Source organism: Camellia sinensis, chromosome 6 (genome assembly GCF_055761805.1).
Source record: "Camellia sinensis isolate YWXY chromosome 6, ASM5576180v1, whole genome shotgun sequence".
In the NCBI taxonomy this organism is placed as follows: Eukaryota; Viridiplantae; Streptophyta; class Magnoliopsida; order Ericales; family Theaceae; genus Camellia; species Camellia sinensis.
Window position 1 is genome coordinate 173,332,073 of NC_138966.1, and position 17,877 is coordinate 173,349,949.

At 32.3% G+C, this 17,877-nt stretch overlaps 1 protein-coding gene across 1 annotated transcript; it reads right to left on the reverse strand.

Moving 5' to 3' along the window:
• Positions 1 to 3,008: 3,008 nt before the first annotated feature.
• Positions 3,009 to 4,964, reverse strand: LOC114257795 (uncharacterized). Its single transcript, XM_028197600.2, has 3 exons — positions 4,654 to 4,964; positions 3,977 to 4,106; positions 3,009 to 3,887 (listed from the first exon to the last, which is right to left on the reverse strand). The coding sequence occupies exons 1-3, from the start codon at positions 4,808 to 4,810 to the stop codon at positions 3,401 to 3,403; spliced, it is 774 nt and encodes a 257-aa protein (XP_028053401.2). The 5' UTR covers positions 4,811 to 4,964; the 3' UTR covers positions 3,009 to 3,400.
• Between the last annotated feature and the right edge of the window lie 12,913 nt (positions 4,965 to 17,877).

Genomic DNA, 17,877 nt, shown 5'->3' on the forward strand with positions numbered 1-17,877 from the left:
CGACTGAAATACTGATTTAATGAACTGTTTTCATTACTGTAAGGACATTCATTCTTAACCCCTTTACGCATTATGTTATTCACTGGGCTTTAGCTCACTGCTCTTATATATATGTAGGTGTTCAGGCACCAGACCGCGGCTAGGAGCGTCAGAGTTACTCCAGTTTTGTCAAGCCAACTACCGTGCCTCACTGCGAGGTTCCGAGCCTATCATGTTAAGGCTTAGGGGTGTTTTACAATTCCCCCTTCTGTACTGTCTTACTGTTTTGTATAGACTGAATGCTTACTGTACTGTGATGTAAAGGGTTGAGTCCCTAGTCTGAATGATTGTGCATTTTGTGCATACTGTTCTGTACTGATTATGTATATATGTATGAAAAGTCTTTTTGCATACAGACTGTCACAGCTCATTGGACATTGTTTATTTACTGTTTTGGCTTCCGCTAGGCCCTGTACTCTGTTTTACTGTTCTTCTGTTCTGCAGGCCTTCGGTAATCTCGGATTACTGGCCGGTTACGGTGTTAAACCCATAGGGCCGGGTTTGGGTCGTGACAGTGGGAAACATATTGACCTTGACGTCGAAGAAGACAACTGCAACGAAGAGACTCGTGATAAAAATCACAGAGAAAAGGACGTCGGCCAAAAGGGCGGCGTACTGAAGAAATCGGACCAGAGCGGGTATTATAATGAGGACGACCTTCAGGTATAGAAAGATAGATGCCTGCGTAGGGACGACGAGATGAAGGGAATGGTAGACAAATTGGCAGACCTACAAACGGTCGTCAATTTCATGATACAGAACAACGTCATGCAGCCACCGTTCTCTTTACAAGATACGCCGATTTCAGCGGCCAAGAAAGGTGCCTAGAAAGGGGGGCAGAAAATGGTTCTTGCAGTCCCTCAGCATGGCGGGACCAAGGGACATTCTCACCGGCCTTCGTGGGAGGTCGGGCATGGAGAATCCCAGAAGACACGATCTCAGCTTAGATGATTAGGTCCGAGAAGAGAAGAGCTCAGCCTAAAGTCAGCAGATCCCAGATTCCAGAAGACAAGATCTGATTAAGTCCGAGAAGAGAAAAGCTCAGCTTAAGTTAAAGACTTTTTATATAAGGTCCACAACAGAGTAGGTGGAAGCCATGCAGAGGGCTGGAGAATGATGCCTGTGAGTTAGAATTTTCAAGCCAAGATCGATTTAATACTTGTTGAAATTTAAGAAAAATTTGCAAGTTGAAGTTAAATTGAGGTCATGTTTAACACTTGTTGAAATTTTTAAGAAAAATTTACAAGTTGAAGTTAAACTGAGGTCATGTTTAACACTTGTTGAAATTTAAGAAAAATTTACAAATTGAAGTTAAACTGATATCATGTTTAACACTTGTTGAAATTTTAAGTAAAATTTACAAATTGAAGTTAAACTGATATCATGTTTAACACTTGTTGAAATTTTAAATAAAATTTACAAGTTGAAGTTAAACCGAGGTCATGTTTAACACTTGTTGAAAGTTTGAGAAAATTTTACAAGCTGAAATTAAACCAGGATCATGATTAAACAAAGGAATGATATAGGTTCCATCACCTCAGGGTACCGAGGTAATAGAATCTACGGGCAGTTGTAGGGACATAATTTTTGAATGACCACACGTGGCCGAGGTGTCACCGAAGTGCTGGCCGAGGTGTCACTGAAGTGCTAGCCGAGGTGTCACGTGTCCTGGTCATGACGCCGAGATCATCTTAGATAGGTCGAGGTTATCTGCGAAGAAACAGGAATCCGGGATAAGCGGATAAGGGACAAGAGTCCTAGAATGGGAGATGACTTCAGTTTGGGTAAAGATAAGACTCTTTGAGAGTTTATCCAAATCCTACCGGGAGTTCAAGATTAGCAGTAATGCTAAGTCCATTGAAGCTAGGCTTCTATTGCGTTTAGGTAAGTGTTGGCTATAAAAGAGAGGTACCCCCATGGGTCTAAAGTATGCTTTTATGCTCTGAATAATGAGTTAAGCACTTTTGCTATCTTTGAGAGATAACTGACTTGATCGTCGGAGTGCCCTCGGGTGGATGAACTACCGCCAGAATCTCTTCTTTTTGTGACAGGTCGTTCGAGCTTAATCTATTCTGCCAGTATTCTCCAGCTGAGTGCTTGATCGACAGTGTGGTCGGAAATTGACACACACAGAATGGATGAGCATTACGAGTATGGCGGTCATGACATGGGAATCTTCAACTTGGGAGATGGTTCCATCATTAGAGGAATTGATGATTTGAGGAGGTTGGAACCATCACCTATCTGGGTTGTTCCTAATTCAGTGCAGCCGGGACTTAATGATTTTTTAGTCTCTTTCATTTGTTTTTAATCTTCATGTTCTTTGTCAAAACTTTTGTGTTCTAATTTCCGATCAATTCTTCAATATAATGTTTGTTCTGTCATACAGGTACGTTTAAATGATTAAAAATTGGACTGATATAAGAAAAAAAAAATTAAAAAAAAAACCTTCTAATTTACGTGAAGTATCCAAATAGCTTTTCATACACAGAATGGTTCTGCTTATTCTGTTTGTTATTATAGATGCATATATCATTAATTTTGCAAGTAAATTGTCCTTGAACAATCCATCTTAGTTTAAAGGATATAGACAACAAAGGTTAAGATATTATTAGCTGAGAGGTTCTTTTAAAGAGAATAAGATACGATTAATTGCAGTAAATTATAAAATAAGATGCGATTAATATACGTGGCACTTAGACATGCACAATTGAGACTTTTGATGATGACAACAACAATCGTCACTTGGTTCCCTTGAAATTATGGAATTTTAAAAGAGAGAAAAGCCAAATCAGTAGAGTAGAGCTCATGTGATATTATATAGTATGAGAAAATGTTTTTGTTTTTGTTTTTGTTTTTGGGTAGGTTTAGATATTAAAATGTTTATTGTTCTTTCTAAACTTTTTTGAAGCTTTTGTACTTGAGTTTTAACTTTTTAATGCAAAAAAGATTTGCACTAGCTCATATTATGATTCCAAAAACCTTCTTCACTAATCACAACTCTAGTTATCATCCAAATGGTAGATGACTCAATCAACTGGGGTACAAAGTTATTAGGTGAATAACCAAATATTGCCTTGATTGATTACAATTTTAGTCTCCTCATTAAGAACTATATAGTACTAAACATGCACCAAGAAAATGAAACTCAAAAAACAAAAATTCTAAGTACCCCCAACAAAAAAAAAAATCAAGAAAAATACCCAAAATTTGAATGTAAAGTGTAGATTTAAACTTGAATATGATCTACACATTTCAAATTCTAGACACTTTTCTTAAATTTTTTTTTTCGTTTTTTTGGTTTGGGGGGTTATGTTGTTGAAACTAAAAAATACTAGGGAAATCAATAGAAGGGAGTGGCTTAAGTGTGGTGCAGACCAGCTTTGTTTGCCGCACATGCCATGCTCAAATTGCCATACACATGATCATCCAAGTTCCACAAGCCATCCCACAAAACCATGTTGTCTTCATTGGTAGACTCAAACCCAGATGCATAGCCATTGAATTGGGGATACAAGAAGCTGGCTTGTTCCTCAACGGTAGTGTTTGGATACAGAGTTACCATGTCTTGCCTCACTTGATGAGGCAGTGATGATGGCACTCTATTGTCACTTTCATCAAGCAATGACATGATCTTTTTCATGTCCACTTGGCTTATCTGCTGCTGCTGTTGTGGTTGTTGTTGTTGTGGTTGTCGTTGTTGCTGCTGAAACTGTTGCCTTCTCAATAGGCGGGCTTTCGCCTTTTCGTTGTTGTCGGATTTTGCCTTTTTCTTGAAATGAGTTCTCCAGTAGTTCTTGATCTCATTGTCAGTTCTTCCGGGCAAGCTTCGTGCAATGGTTGACCATCTAAAAATTTTGTATATTTCTTTTTAGTGATCAAGTTGTTACAAGAAGATTATATCAAACAAATTTTGCACAAAAGTTTGGATGATTACCTGTTCCCCCACCTAGCATGTAGCTCCAAAATTATGGTTTCTTCATGTGGTGTGATTTGGCCCCTCTTGAGGTCTGGTCTCAAATAATTCACCCACCTCAATCTACAACTTTTCCCATTCCTTTTCAATCCTGCACAAGAAAAACAATTGATAAGCTTTAATTCACACTAAAAATAAAATAATCATTGAAGAAAATTATATTAACTGCTACATGCTGCAACTGGACTGCCCATTTTGTTCATTTTTTTACCCCCTCACAACCCTGTCTAGACATTTTCTTGCTGGTATATTTCCAAACATGACAGGCTTTAATTAAAACTATTTAGAGTTATTTAACATCGGCACGTGCCTCCATCTCTAAATTCAATTTTCTTTTTATCCCAAAACATTCATAACTGTTAGAATTATGTCTCTAAATTCTCATATCTCAAGATTTCTACATAATTCAATAACCGTGAATATTTTACAATAAAACAGAATAATTTAGGAACAGAAGATCCATTACCACTTAACATGAACTCTTTTCCTACTCTATTTAGGGCCATATGTTATGACTAAAAACTCATTGAGCTGACGGTAATGTGGTAACGCAACATGGTGCTCATAAATGATAAACAGTAATTCAAAAAATTGAAATATTTTTTTTTTTATTTGATACAGGTGGTAACTTGAAGTACCTGCAAGCCTAGCCACAGAGTTCCATCTTCCCTCACCATGAAGCTTGACATACTCAATGAGAAGCCTATCTTCCTCAGCAGTCCAAGGGCCCTTCCTCCACCCTTCTTCTTGTATGACACCCCACCCCAAGTGTTGTGCCATTACTCCCCAAGACATATAAATCAACAAAAGCCTACTCCGTTTGTTCTGTGTGAATATTTTAGGTAAAGCTTGTCCTCTATATTCTGTGAGACACAAGTGTTAGTGTTTGTGGCATATTTATACCCGCACAAAAAAATTCTACTTCATTCCATCAGTCATGTTGATGTCCTTATCAAATCCAACTGTTCTCTCTCTGTCTCTTTTTCTCTCCATATGAGGCACAGGCAGACGATCCCTATAATACTATTTACCATTTAAGTTACCAAAATGCCCTCGGGCATTGTTTTGGCCCTTTTAATGGTATTATTAGATTTTTTTTTGAGGACACTCAATCAAAAACAAATGGAAAAGGGTGGATATGAACTACAGTTTGAGTAGCTTAGAAAATTATGGGTGACAAGTATCTAATCTTCTTTGTATGTGGAGGTGTTAGAGAAATGAACATAAATAGAAACATACTTATAGTAAAGACTTAGTCTGTGAAATCACTTAAAATCTAATCCTAAAAAAATGTTAAAATTTTTGCGACATTTAACTCAATATTAATTGACATTGAATTTAATTGTTTAGATAAGCCACAAGTCTCTATAATGCATGTGGAATGCCAATGCCAATAATTGTAACATATGAGGGTATTACGGGAAACAAGAACAAGTACTGCCTAGGCATTGGGTAACATGTTCTTATGTGGATCCAAATCTGGTTGAGTATATTTGTTTGATGATAAAAGTAAGCCTAGGAGACATAAGAATCCATGGACAAAATGCCACGTATACCCTAGGGTTTATGCATCTAGACACTAATATGATCTAATAATTAGCTCTAAAAGCATTGTGTTTATGGTTCTAATTAAAATATTAATGGGTGGCAAGTCTTTTTTAGGCTTGAAAACCACAACAAGGCCAATGGGTGTTAAACAGGTGCTGAATTTGCTTACTTCTCAAGGAGATAGATATGACAATCTCCATGAAAAAAATCTTTAATTAAATATAGTTTTGTTGGATTCCATAACGTCATTTAGGGGACACATGTAATTCATTTGTTGAGTTTGGAAAGAATGCTTTCGTTACACAAGGAGACATACACCGTTCGTGCTACCACGCTCACGTCGCGACAGGTGACCCTCCATTCTTAAGTTTGTGTTATTTTGAAATCTTAAGAGCTTAGTTTAGTGCCCAATCACTTCATTCTTAGGTGTGAGGTTCGATTTTTATTAAGTATTATTAATTTTTTTGACAATTTAAAATTTATTTAACTTATCTGTAGGGACGCTTTGTATGAATTTAAAAATTAATTTAATTTATCTGATTATCCAATAAAAAAAATAATATTATTACAATTGCTCAAGTTTTATGATTAGATGACCACCGGCCAATACCAAACCATATAGTAGTATGAGAGTTCAACACGGTGTTATGGGTCAAGAGTTGCCAAATCATAGACATTGGTCAACACATGTTAAAACCCATAAATAGGTTTTAAAATGAACCAAATTTTTTTGATCGCAATTACTTTTTGGCAGATTGATATGCATTAAGTGAAGTTTAAATATATATTAAGGTTGATTATTTTTTTGAGTTCAGGAGCTCAATGTAAGTTCATACATTACAAAATTATATAGTAAAAAAATTAAATTACTTATATTTGATTCGATTATAATTTATTTGAGATTGAGTAAAAAAATAAATAAATTTAAGCAATTTTTTTTTTTACTCTGTTTAATCAAATTTAAAAACTTTCTTTTTTGAAGATCTATTTTTTTAAATGCAACAACGATATTAAAAAATATCTAAAATATATTATTTTTCATATTTGTTAGGTTTTTATATTTCTATAAATTTTCTTTTTCTTATAGGGTTCTTGTTACTCACTCTTACTTTGCCCATATATAAGCCACACATTGTAATAGTTCAATAAAAATAATATTATTCAACATTATTCAATATATAAAATTCTTTTAGAAATTCTTTTTCTCTTTATACAATTATTTTAACATGGTATCAGAGTTATAAGATGCCTATCTTTCTAGTTCACCAGCGGACGGCCGATTGGCAACCTTGCCTTTATTTCTCGCTGGAGTTTCAACGCATACCTGTGTTAGTCCGAACATCTAGCAACCAATAAACCATTGCGTCATCCACCGAGCGTCGCATATAGCAGGCTCCTCTCATGATGAATATACCATTTAATCGCCCCTAGCAAGCTTTTATCACTTGCCTTAACAACAGACTCTTTTCAATCGCCCATAACAGGTCCTTATTGTTTGCCCTAACAGCAAACTTTTCTCAAACGCATCGTTTGCCTTAACAGCAGACTCTTCTTATTCACCCCTAACAGGCTCTTTTGTTTGCCTAATCAACAAACTCTCTTTCAATTTTTGCTTTGTTCTTTCGAAGGCTATTAAAGAATATCTAGAATATATTATTTTCCATATATGTTAGGTTTTCATATTTCTGTAGGTTTCCTTATTCTCATAAGTTTCTTATTGCCTACTCTTATTTTGCCTATATATAAGCCCCTATTGTAATAGTTCAACGACAACAATATTATTCAACATTATTACAAAAATTCTCTTTTCTATACAATTATCTTAACAAACAATATGAATACAAACTCAAAACATATAATAAAACACCGATGGATATGTTATAAAATGTAGATAGTAGATGTGGGCCTCACATCATGTGAGACCCACTTTTATAAAATAAAAAGTTATATCTATTCATATATATAAATGAAGAGTTGCTTGTTTTTTAACTCCACAAACACTTTTGTCACGTTAAACTTAAATGCCAAAAATTAGCAAAAAAAAATCCAAAGCCAAATAAACAACCAATTTCAAGAATATACTTCATAACTAAACTACTGTTATATTTAAATTTTGAATTTACAGTAAAAAAAAAAATTGAAAAAATTTATGACAAGAAAATGAAAAGAATTTTTTTTATTAGATTAAAAGAATAAGAAAAAAATGAATAAATATTGTAAAAAAACACACACATTCATTTTGTTTTATTATCCAGTTTTTTAATTTTTTATAATAAATTTAAGAACCTAATATAACGTTAAAATAAACAAAGCTGTCAAGGATTATTGTGCAACAAAATTGGCACCAGAATGAGCCGTTAAAGTCAAAAAGGCCATTCTCTTTTTTAATATTTATATATTTAGATTACAAAATTAATTAATCAGTATGTCCAATGACTCACATTATCACTTACTTTTTTGATTTACTTACAAATCTTTTTCTTTTTATAAATTTATTTTAATCACATAGCTCCTATCCGTGTTGTGTACGGATGACAAAAGCATAATGAAACCTAGGAAATCTTCTTATTTTACACACACACACACACAAAAAAAAAAAAAAAAAAAGTGTATTATTTGTCTATTTTTTAAATTAAGTTTACCTATCATCTCATATAGCATTTTACATGTTTTTTTTTTTTTTTTTTTTGTTTTTTTGTTGTGTGGATTAGTACGAGATTTTTTATAAATATTATGCAATGATCAAATATGTAAGAAAGTCAATAACATATGCTCATATCAGTAAATAAATAATTAAACCACTTAATATGGGAGAAATAATCAATTTTTACATTCGACAATGATTGATCTTTTAATCTCTCAATGAATTGAATAAAAGAAGATGGGATATATTATACTGGTACAATAATAACACATCAGATGATAAATAAATCAAACACTAAAAAATTTATTCCAAAAAAGAAAAAAAAAACAGCATTAGTGACACAAGAATTTTGTGATAAGAATTTATAATTAAAAAAAAAAATAGTAGTTAAGATGAAGGACAATCTCCATGGAGGTTTTGTTCTTACACCTTTTGGAATTCTTTTTTTATTTTATTTTTTTGTGTGTGTCCTATCAATTAAAGTAGAAGATTAGGATAAGAAGTTGCGAGAAGTTGTGGGTGAGGAACATATTAATTCCTTATAAATAAACTAATACATATACGTTTCTTTTGTTTTCCTTAAGCTAAAGGGAATGTTGGGAAATGCCAATGAGTTTCTAGAAACAATTTTTACTTTTGCTTAGGTTTTTTCATTTTAATTTTTATAAGAAGCCAAATTATTGGATTTGCAGAATCTTTAGTGCATCACAGTTTTCATGGAACTTGAGTTATCATCACTTTTGGGTCTCCACCTGTACCTTGTCCACTTTGTTTTTAAGAAATTTTATTTAATTTAGAATTCGAAATCATATATTAAAGATCTTGTATTAATAAAAGTTAGGATTTTTTATTCTACTTTTCAGGTTTCAGTTTAAAAAACTCGAAATAAGTTTTTTTTAAACAATGTTCAATGCTAAAATTTAGTTTAAAGTAGTTTTCCGACCATAATGATGAGTTGGGGAACAAACCCTTATGTTTATCATGAAATTGGATAAAATTTTATGATAAAAAAAAACAAGCAAATGAAAAATTAACTTATATTTCACGTTTTCATCCCCATTTGTCATCCGTATACACAAATCTCTCCCTAAACATAAGATCCAAACATGTCTTTAAAATTTTTGTTCAACGTTGCATTTTGATTTTAAATTTGTAAAGAAATATAAAAGAGAAATAGAACTACATACTCGTTTTTTATTAGTAACTAAACAAAAAGATGGATTTTTTTTTCAAATATATATTATCTTTCCTAGTCGAACCAAAAACGATAAAAACAAATTTAATTTAAATTATACTTCATTTTCATTCATTATTTTTTCTTTTAAGAAATCAAAAATCCAAACACGATCTAAAAATAATCAAATCCTTTCTAGTTGGGACATGCCTTTCAGGGCGAATAAAATTTTTTTTTTCTATCTCGTTGTATTTCTATATTGTATGTTAATAAAATTTTCTTTCTGCAAATAAAAAAAAATCAAAAATCCAAATTTACAAAACAAATCCCAAAAAAATTATTCTCCATTTTAGCAGTGGACAGAAGAAGGATATTTTGACAGGGTGCGTGGATGATGGAGAATGTGTCTGCCTTTTTCCTTGTTTGTTTCCTGGGAAAATAATGCGTAGTGCCAAAAACAAATTGATAAATTATGGAATTCACATTGTACGATCCAGATATGCTTAAGATCTATCAGATCATGAAACTAACATCACAACAAAAATGATTTTGCTTATCATTCATGATTGATTTGTTCAGTTCTTTTTGGATCTTGTTCATTTCTCTTTTAAGGGAAAGGATCTTTTGATATGCTAGATTTCTTTTTTTACTTGCAGAGCTTTCGTGATTGGTACAAGTAGAAATAACAATTCAATGTAAGTTTGAAAAAAAAAAATAATAATAAAACAGATTAGTGGTATTTAACATGATAAAATAAAAAAATTATGATTATTAAATCAACTTAATATTTTTTATGGATGATATGTACAAAATGAACAATTTAAATTATTAAAACAAAACTTGTGATGAGCTCAACAAGTCCAAACATGACAATAAAATTCAAATTTAAATTTGAAAAAAATCCAATTCGGCTTGATACCAATCCCTATTGACGGTGCGGCCTAAGGCCTCATTTGTTTTAGGAGATAGAGAGGGGATTGCGATTGAAATGGAGGTGAGACCATTAAGGTGTGTTTGTTTTGAAGGATTAGGCCATGGGATTGGACTATTAGTCCCACCGGACTAATAGTCCATTGTTTGGTTCAATTTTTTTGCTCCGGAATATTAGTCCTTCATATGAGGGATAATTGTATCCTGAGGGGGAGATGGGATTATTTCCATGGGATTGGTATCCCATGGGATTAATGTGTGAAATGTCTATTTTACCCCATGTTATTACTTAGCAAAGAATTAGAAAAGAGTAAAATAGTCTTTTGAACATTTATAATTTATTTTTTAGTGTTGTTAATTTAAAATTATATATTAAATAAAAAATTAAAAATTATGGCCTTATAAATTAATTTTTTTAGTGTTGTTAAAAAATTAAATTTACATATTAAATAAAATTATTTTTTTAGTGTTGTTAATTTAAAATTATATATTAAATAAAAAATATAAATTATAAATTAAATTTATTTAAAAATAATAAATTATAAATTATGGCCTTATAAATTAATTTTTTTTAGGGTTGTTGAAAATTTAATTTATATATTAAATAAAATTATTTTTTATTGTCGTTATTTTAAAATTATATACTAAATAAAAAAATATAAATTATAAGTTACAAATTTAATTTAATTGAAAATAATAAATTAAAAATTATGGCCTTATAAATTAAATTTTTTTAGTGTTGTTAAATTATAAATTATAAATTATAGATTACAAATTTAAAATTATATATTAAATAAAAATTATAAATTATAAGGGTAAAATAGTCTTTTGAACATTTATCATTATCCAATCCGTTTAACTAAACATTGGATTCACTACAAATAGTCCAATTCAGACATCTAATCCCATAACTAAACAAACATAGGATACAAATTCAATCTAACCAAATAGTCCAGGACAATGTATCCCTAGATTAACAGTCCGATGGATTACAATCCTCCCTTATCCAGTCTGTCCAAACAAACACACCCTATTGTTGTGTTTGTTTTGGGATATGGAGAGGAGATTCATAATCAGTTTCAAATTATGATGGGTCTTGAGAAGGGGATAAGAATAGAGGCTTAGGACTTAGTATTAGAAAATAGTCTGTCGGACTTTTTTTTTTATTATTTTTTTTTTTACATGTTGGGCATTTTTGTTAAGTAAAAATCATAGTTTCATTTTTTTTTATGTTTTTTATTTTTTATATGTTGGGCATTTTTTTTAAACATTAATGTTTAATATTTTTGTATTTTTGTATTTGTTTTATTATTTTATATTTATTTTATATAAAAATAATTTAATAATCCTTATATCAACAACTATTATCAAAACAAATATAATTTTACTTAATTCTTTTACTACGAATCCCCTCACTACAAATTCTTTCCATTCTATCTCAGAAAAGAAACTCACCCTAAATGATCATGGGAGTAGGGATGGCAATTTGAACTCGGTCCGACGGGGACCTGACCTCCCGACCCCGATTTGAGCAGTTTTTCCCCGAAAAATATCCCCATGGGACGGGGATGGTATTTAAAAATCAATTCCCGATTAGTTTCGGGCCGGGGACGGGGATAAGTGTTCCAGCCCCGTACCCAGCCCGTCCCTGTCACGCCCCACTTTTTATTACTCGGAGTCATTACCAAATTCTTTAACTTAATCCAATTTCAGAGATAACATGCGGAAATAAACTCATACATTCAATCTGTAGAAATGATTAACAATACTCTCATTTGTATGCAAAGTAAACATTACATGAACTAACTTAATAAATTGTCCTTGGGCTTACATCATTAAAAGTACAAGAAGAAAACAATGGCATTCCGCCAACATAACTAAGGCCCCGTGGCCAACATATAAGAAGATCCAAATCTTGTAGCACACCTTGCTAAACACCTGAAAAAGATTCAACAACGTGGGATGAACATATAGTCCAGTAGGGAACTCAACATGCTCCTTAACAATAACAACATTACAGTTAGCTATGATCATGAACACCCATTCTCATACTAGAATAATAATGTGACAGTTTATACAAAAAATATATATAAATATATATATGAACTTTTCTTGAAAACAATCATTTAATTCACCGCTATAAGCGATTTATCCTCCCTTTTTCCTTTCATTAACCCCCGTTCCCAATCTTTTATAACATTAACAACTACTTAGAAACATAGATTCACTAAGCCCATTACTCTTCCATTTGCCACACATACAACAGATGTGCCTTTTCAAAACATATTTGGCATTTCAATGCAATTCCAATTATATCATAATTATCCATGCACACCTCTATAAAAAGATAACAACTCAACTACATACATAAAATCAATCAATGAGTCAACTTGTCCCTCCAACACTGTAACAAATACAATCCACAATGTTTCCAGATACACTGAAACAATAACAAAACAACACTGCACTACTAGCTATATGGGTAGTAAGCCAAAGATACACTTCTCACCACAATCTACCAGTTTACCAGGCGCTAGCTGGAAGGGTATGGTACCTTAGATTATCAGCGCGTCAGTTCTCCAGGCGCTAGCTGGAAGGGTATGATACCTTTGATTATAAGCGCTGAACACATAAGTGTGTGGAGTCCATCCCCTATCTTCTCACACACACTGGAGTACAACCCCTCTCTTCTCCCAAACCAGTATACAAATATAATGTAATTCAGCATTTCATTACATATAATGTTCAATCAACAATGGTGTATTACATACACAGCAATTCAACACAACCACGTCATCCTCCACCGATGACCAAGGATAAAACCTCTAGATGCAAATATTTAGTACACCTATTAAAGACTCAATTACTATGAGACCACAAACCCGACAACAACATTAACATGGTAGTTCAAGATACAATTCCACACATGTGTGTGTTCAACACTCATGAAACAATAATCCAATTTTCATACGTATTTCAAAACACTTTTCCCATTTCACAAAACAAGTTCCACTTCCCTCTTTGTTTTAACAAAACCAACTCCGTCTCTTTAGTTGTCACAAAACCAAACCCATCCCTTTTATTTTACAAAAACCGATTTCTACCAATAAGGAAGCCATAACTCACATTAGTACACTACATACATTTCAAACCCATTTCAAAGCCAAAGTTAACCCCTTAGGCATTAACACCTTCACCCACTCACATCAACAATAGAGAGTTACAATTTAGGTCCATTATTCTCCATTTTAATTTATCAATCAAAATATGATTTAGGTCTTTTTCCTTTATCAACTACAACATGCTAATTTACACTCCAATTAGCCCAAAACAACTCTCAATGATAACATAACCATTTTCAAATACCCAACCCTAGGTTCCTTCCCATGATTTCAAACAAATCCAACATGGATATGATTTTTATGCAATACAAAATTACCACATGTCTATCTATAGACGAAGTATTGAAAAAGAACAAGGAGAATCCCTACCTCGAATAGAGAAGACGGAGATGAAGACCAAAGACCCACGTGCTCCAAATCCCAAGTTTCTCAGATTAAAACAAAGCTCTCGCGAAGCTCTACCTTTCTTCCAAAGGAACTAGGGTAGAAGACCACCGGGAATAGATCAAAACTTAGAGAGAAGGTAAGAGTAGAGAGAGAAACTCTCAAGGGGCGGTTTTTAAAAGTTAAGAGAGGAAAAGTAGGTCAGAAAGTGATCCAAAAAGTGAAATCACGGACTGATGTAGTCGACTCTCCGCTCGAGCGTAGAAAACCCCGCTCGAGCGTAAGACACAGACTCACGCTCGAGCGTGAAAAGAGCCGCTCGAGCGCTGATTGCACACTTCCAGAAGCTTTGCAGTCTACTCTCCGCTCGAGCGTAAAACTCACCGCTCGAGCGTATGGACAAAAATCAAAGGATCACGCTCGAGCGTAAAAACTACCGCTCGAGCGGACTAACTGCAGAGTAAAGTACTGGGAGATGGAAAATCACGCTCGAGCGTTCAAACTGCCGCTCGAGCGGAAAGGCAGCAACAAAAGCCCGCTCGAGCGTAAAACCGCCGCTCGAGCGGAGAGACCAAAACCTGGGCAAAATTTTCAAAGCTTTAAAACACAGCCAACTAATTCCCAACTTGCCCAACACAACCCAAAACTCTAAAACAAAGAGTAAGGGATAGAAATGAGGATAAGACAACAACGAATCTACGGAACTGAGTCCAGATTATAGATATACAACAACAGGGAATACCGGGATCGCTATAGTCCCCCCCCCGCCCCCCATACCCGTTATCCCCGAAGTGAAGTTACCATTTTACCCATCTCTCTATATACATATATAAAAGCCAAACCCTCCTCTCACACTTAGTGTTGCGTCTCTCATCTCCCTTTCTCTTATTCTCTCTCTTCCTCTCCCTCACTTACTCTCACTCAAAACCAAACCCTCATCTCACACTCATTGATGTGCCTCTCATCTCCCTCCCTCTTACTGTCTCTCTCCCTCTCCCTCACTTAGATTTCACCAAACCCACCGACGATGACGCCACCTCCGACTACTACGCCGACAAAGACGATGGTCTGAATCGATGCCACGAGATTTGAATCGACGCCACCTCCGACGACGAGTAGATGTCTCTCTCTCCCGTGTCGTTACCCCGTATTATATATATATATATATATATATATATATATATATATATATGATATACGTGTGTTTAGTTTAGAGTTTCAGATTCTCAACTCTCCCTCTCTCTCTCGTTCGTTTTTCTCCCCTCCATTTGCTCTGTTTTCAACTCTAATTTTTTTTTGTTTGTTAGGGTTTTCTTAGATCTGTGTGTGTGATATGAACAAACATACTAAATTGTTGATGATTTTTGAGTTATTTTAAAAAAAAATTGTTAAATTGTTGATGATTGAGGCTTTTGGGGGGATTTTTCAGATCTGAATTTTCAGAGTTGAGTTGTTGTGGTTGATGATTGTCGGGAATTTTTCGAGGTCGGGGAAACCCGATCCCCGTTGGGAGCGGGGGCTAGGGGGCGATGGGTTCCCCGCCGGAGATCGGGGACGGGAACGGGGATATTTTGCCCTTCGGGGATCAGGGACGGGGAGTGCGATCCCCAGCCCGTTGCCATTCCTACATGGGAGACAAAGAATTGCCTATCTAGCCTTATTTATAATTTTTTTTATTAGTCACAATGGTCAACGACTCTATATAGAATAATATTAGGGTAAATTATAAATACATTATTTGAGATTTAATTAAATTTATTTTTTGTAATTTTGAAAATTACATTTTACCCCTTGAGATTTTTAATTTCATAACAAATCGCTCATTTTATTAATAAATCATCAAATTAATTAACAATTTTTAATGATGTTCGAAATATATTTCAATTAATAATTTAAGTAATTTTATTATTATATAAGAAAACAATTATAAATTTCATTTTTTAGTTAATTATGTTAAATAAAAATTCTAATAATGAGATATTTGTAATTTTTCAAATCATATAAGATAATATTACTTTGGATAAATTACAAATGCACCCCCTGAGGTTTGCTTAAAGTACAGATTGCCTACTATAATTTTGAAAATTACAAATATCCCATTATCAGAATTTTTTATTTAACGAAATTAATTAAAAAAATAAAATTCATAATTACTCTCTAATAGAATAATAAAATTACCTAAATCATTAATTGAAACATATTTATAATATCATTAAAAACTATTAATTGACTTTATGATTTATTAACAAAATGGGCAATCTACTACGAAATTAGAAATCTCAAGGGATATAATGTAATTTTCAAAAGCACAAAAAGTGATTCGTATTTTAATCAAACATCAAGGAGTGTATTTGTAATTTATCCTATGTACTTTAAGTAAACCTCAATGTATTTATAATTTACCCATAATATATTACTGTTGCGCTCAATGTTTATTCTACAAACGAGTAATTAATTCCACCATTGTTGAGTGCAAATCAACAAACTATTTTACAACTATTTTGTTATAAAAAAAAAATCTTAAAAGTTGGTAAAAAGTAAAATGAATAATAAATTAAAAGATTAATTTAAGGGATTGGATTAGATTAGATTAGAAGCATGACATTAAAAACGACTTGATCGAATTATGATTTAAGCTTTTTTTTTGTTGACGCGAACGTGCAATGTGCGTCATTTTTAGTTCGAAAACGCTACAGGAACATCACCAACCTTGCTTATGCTTGGAAGGCTCCAACACTCACATTAATTAATTAATTAATTAATTAATTAATTAATTATTGGCATTGGAAAAAAAATGCTTAAGATATTGCTTTTCCTAATAAATTATTCTTGATGCACTACAAAAAAATAAAGTTTTAGAAATCAAAATTTTGAAACAAAATTATTTTTTAGGGACTAACTATTTTTATTACGAAAAGTGTTATTGCAACGAAAACTGGACATTAGTGATGGATTATTATTTTTTTGGAACTAAATTTTTTGTGTAAAAAAATAAATCATTTTGAGACCAAATTATTTTGTCCTTAAAAGTGTATTTATTAGTGACATTTTTAAAATTTTGTCACTAAAAGTTTTATTTTTTACTTTTCGAAACGAACCTTTTAGTGACTATTCTTACGACGGTAGAAATTAGTCTCTAAATATCTTTTGCATTAAAATTTTCACTTTTAGAGACCAAAAAATTTAATCTCTAAAACTCTTATATAATGTAGTGATGGTAAGGTTAATTTATTGGAAATTATAAATTAATTGGATTCAATTTTTTAAAGGATAAAAGCTAGGCCAATTTCCAAATTAATTAATTTCTGTTAAGATTGTTTTAACTTTTAGATTTGTGAGAAGGATATATCTAAACAAGGCCTGAAAGGTCAAATATTTAGAAAAAAATCTCATCTAAAACGACCTAAGATTGATATTTTTAAAATTGTGAATCATGATAATGAGTATTTTGGTTTGAAATAAATGCACTATAAAAACAACATTATAAAAAAATAATAATAAAATTATATATATTTTTTAAAATCTAAGAAAAAAAGTTATGGAAAATAGAAGAGAAATACTTTAAACTTTTATTTTTTAATTTATTAATTTTTAACTTGAGAAATACTAAACAAAATAGAACCAGAATGATCGTGAATAGACGAAAGTAAAACTAACACATTTTGTAAAATAATATCCATAATTATAAGTCTATTTTATGTGTGACTATCATTTTTTTTTCAAATTCGAGTACAAAAAAGTTGCGCAAGTAACAAAATTTCTTAACTAAGGTGTTTAATATTTATTTCACCCCAGTGGGAGGGTTGTATTTAATTGTTTATTTCTTCTTCTTAAAGTTTGGATATGATTATTGGGTTTTATATATTATTGGATTTTAATTATCTAATTTGATGAAGCATCAATAAATTTTAAAATGTAATATTGTGAATTGTTTAGTTCTTCTTCTTTTCTTATAAATCTAAAGATCTCATTAAAGTAGAAATTACATAAAGGGATAGACACTTTACATGTTTGGGTTTAATTTTTTAAGGACAAAAGTGGATTTCTCAAAATGTAAAAT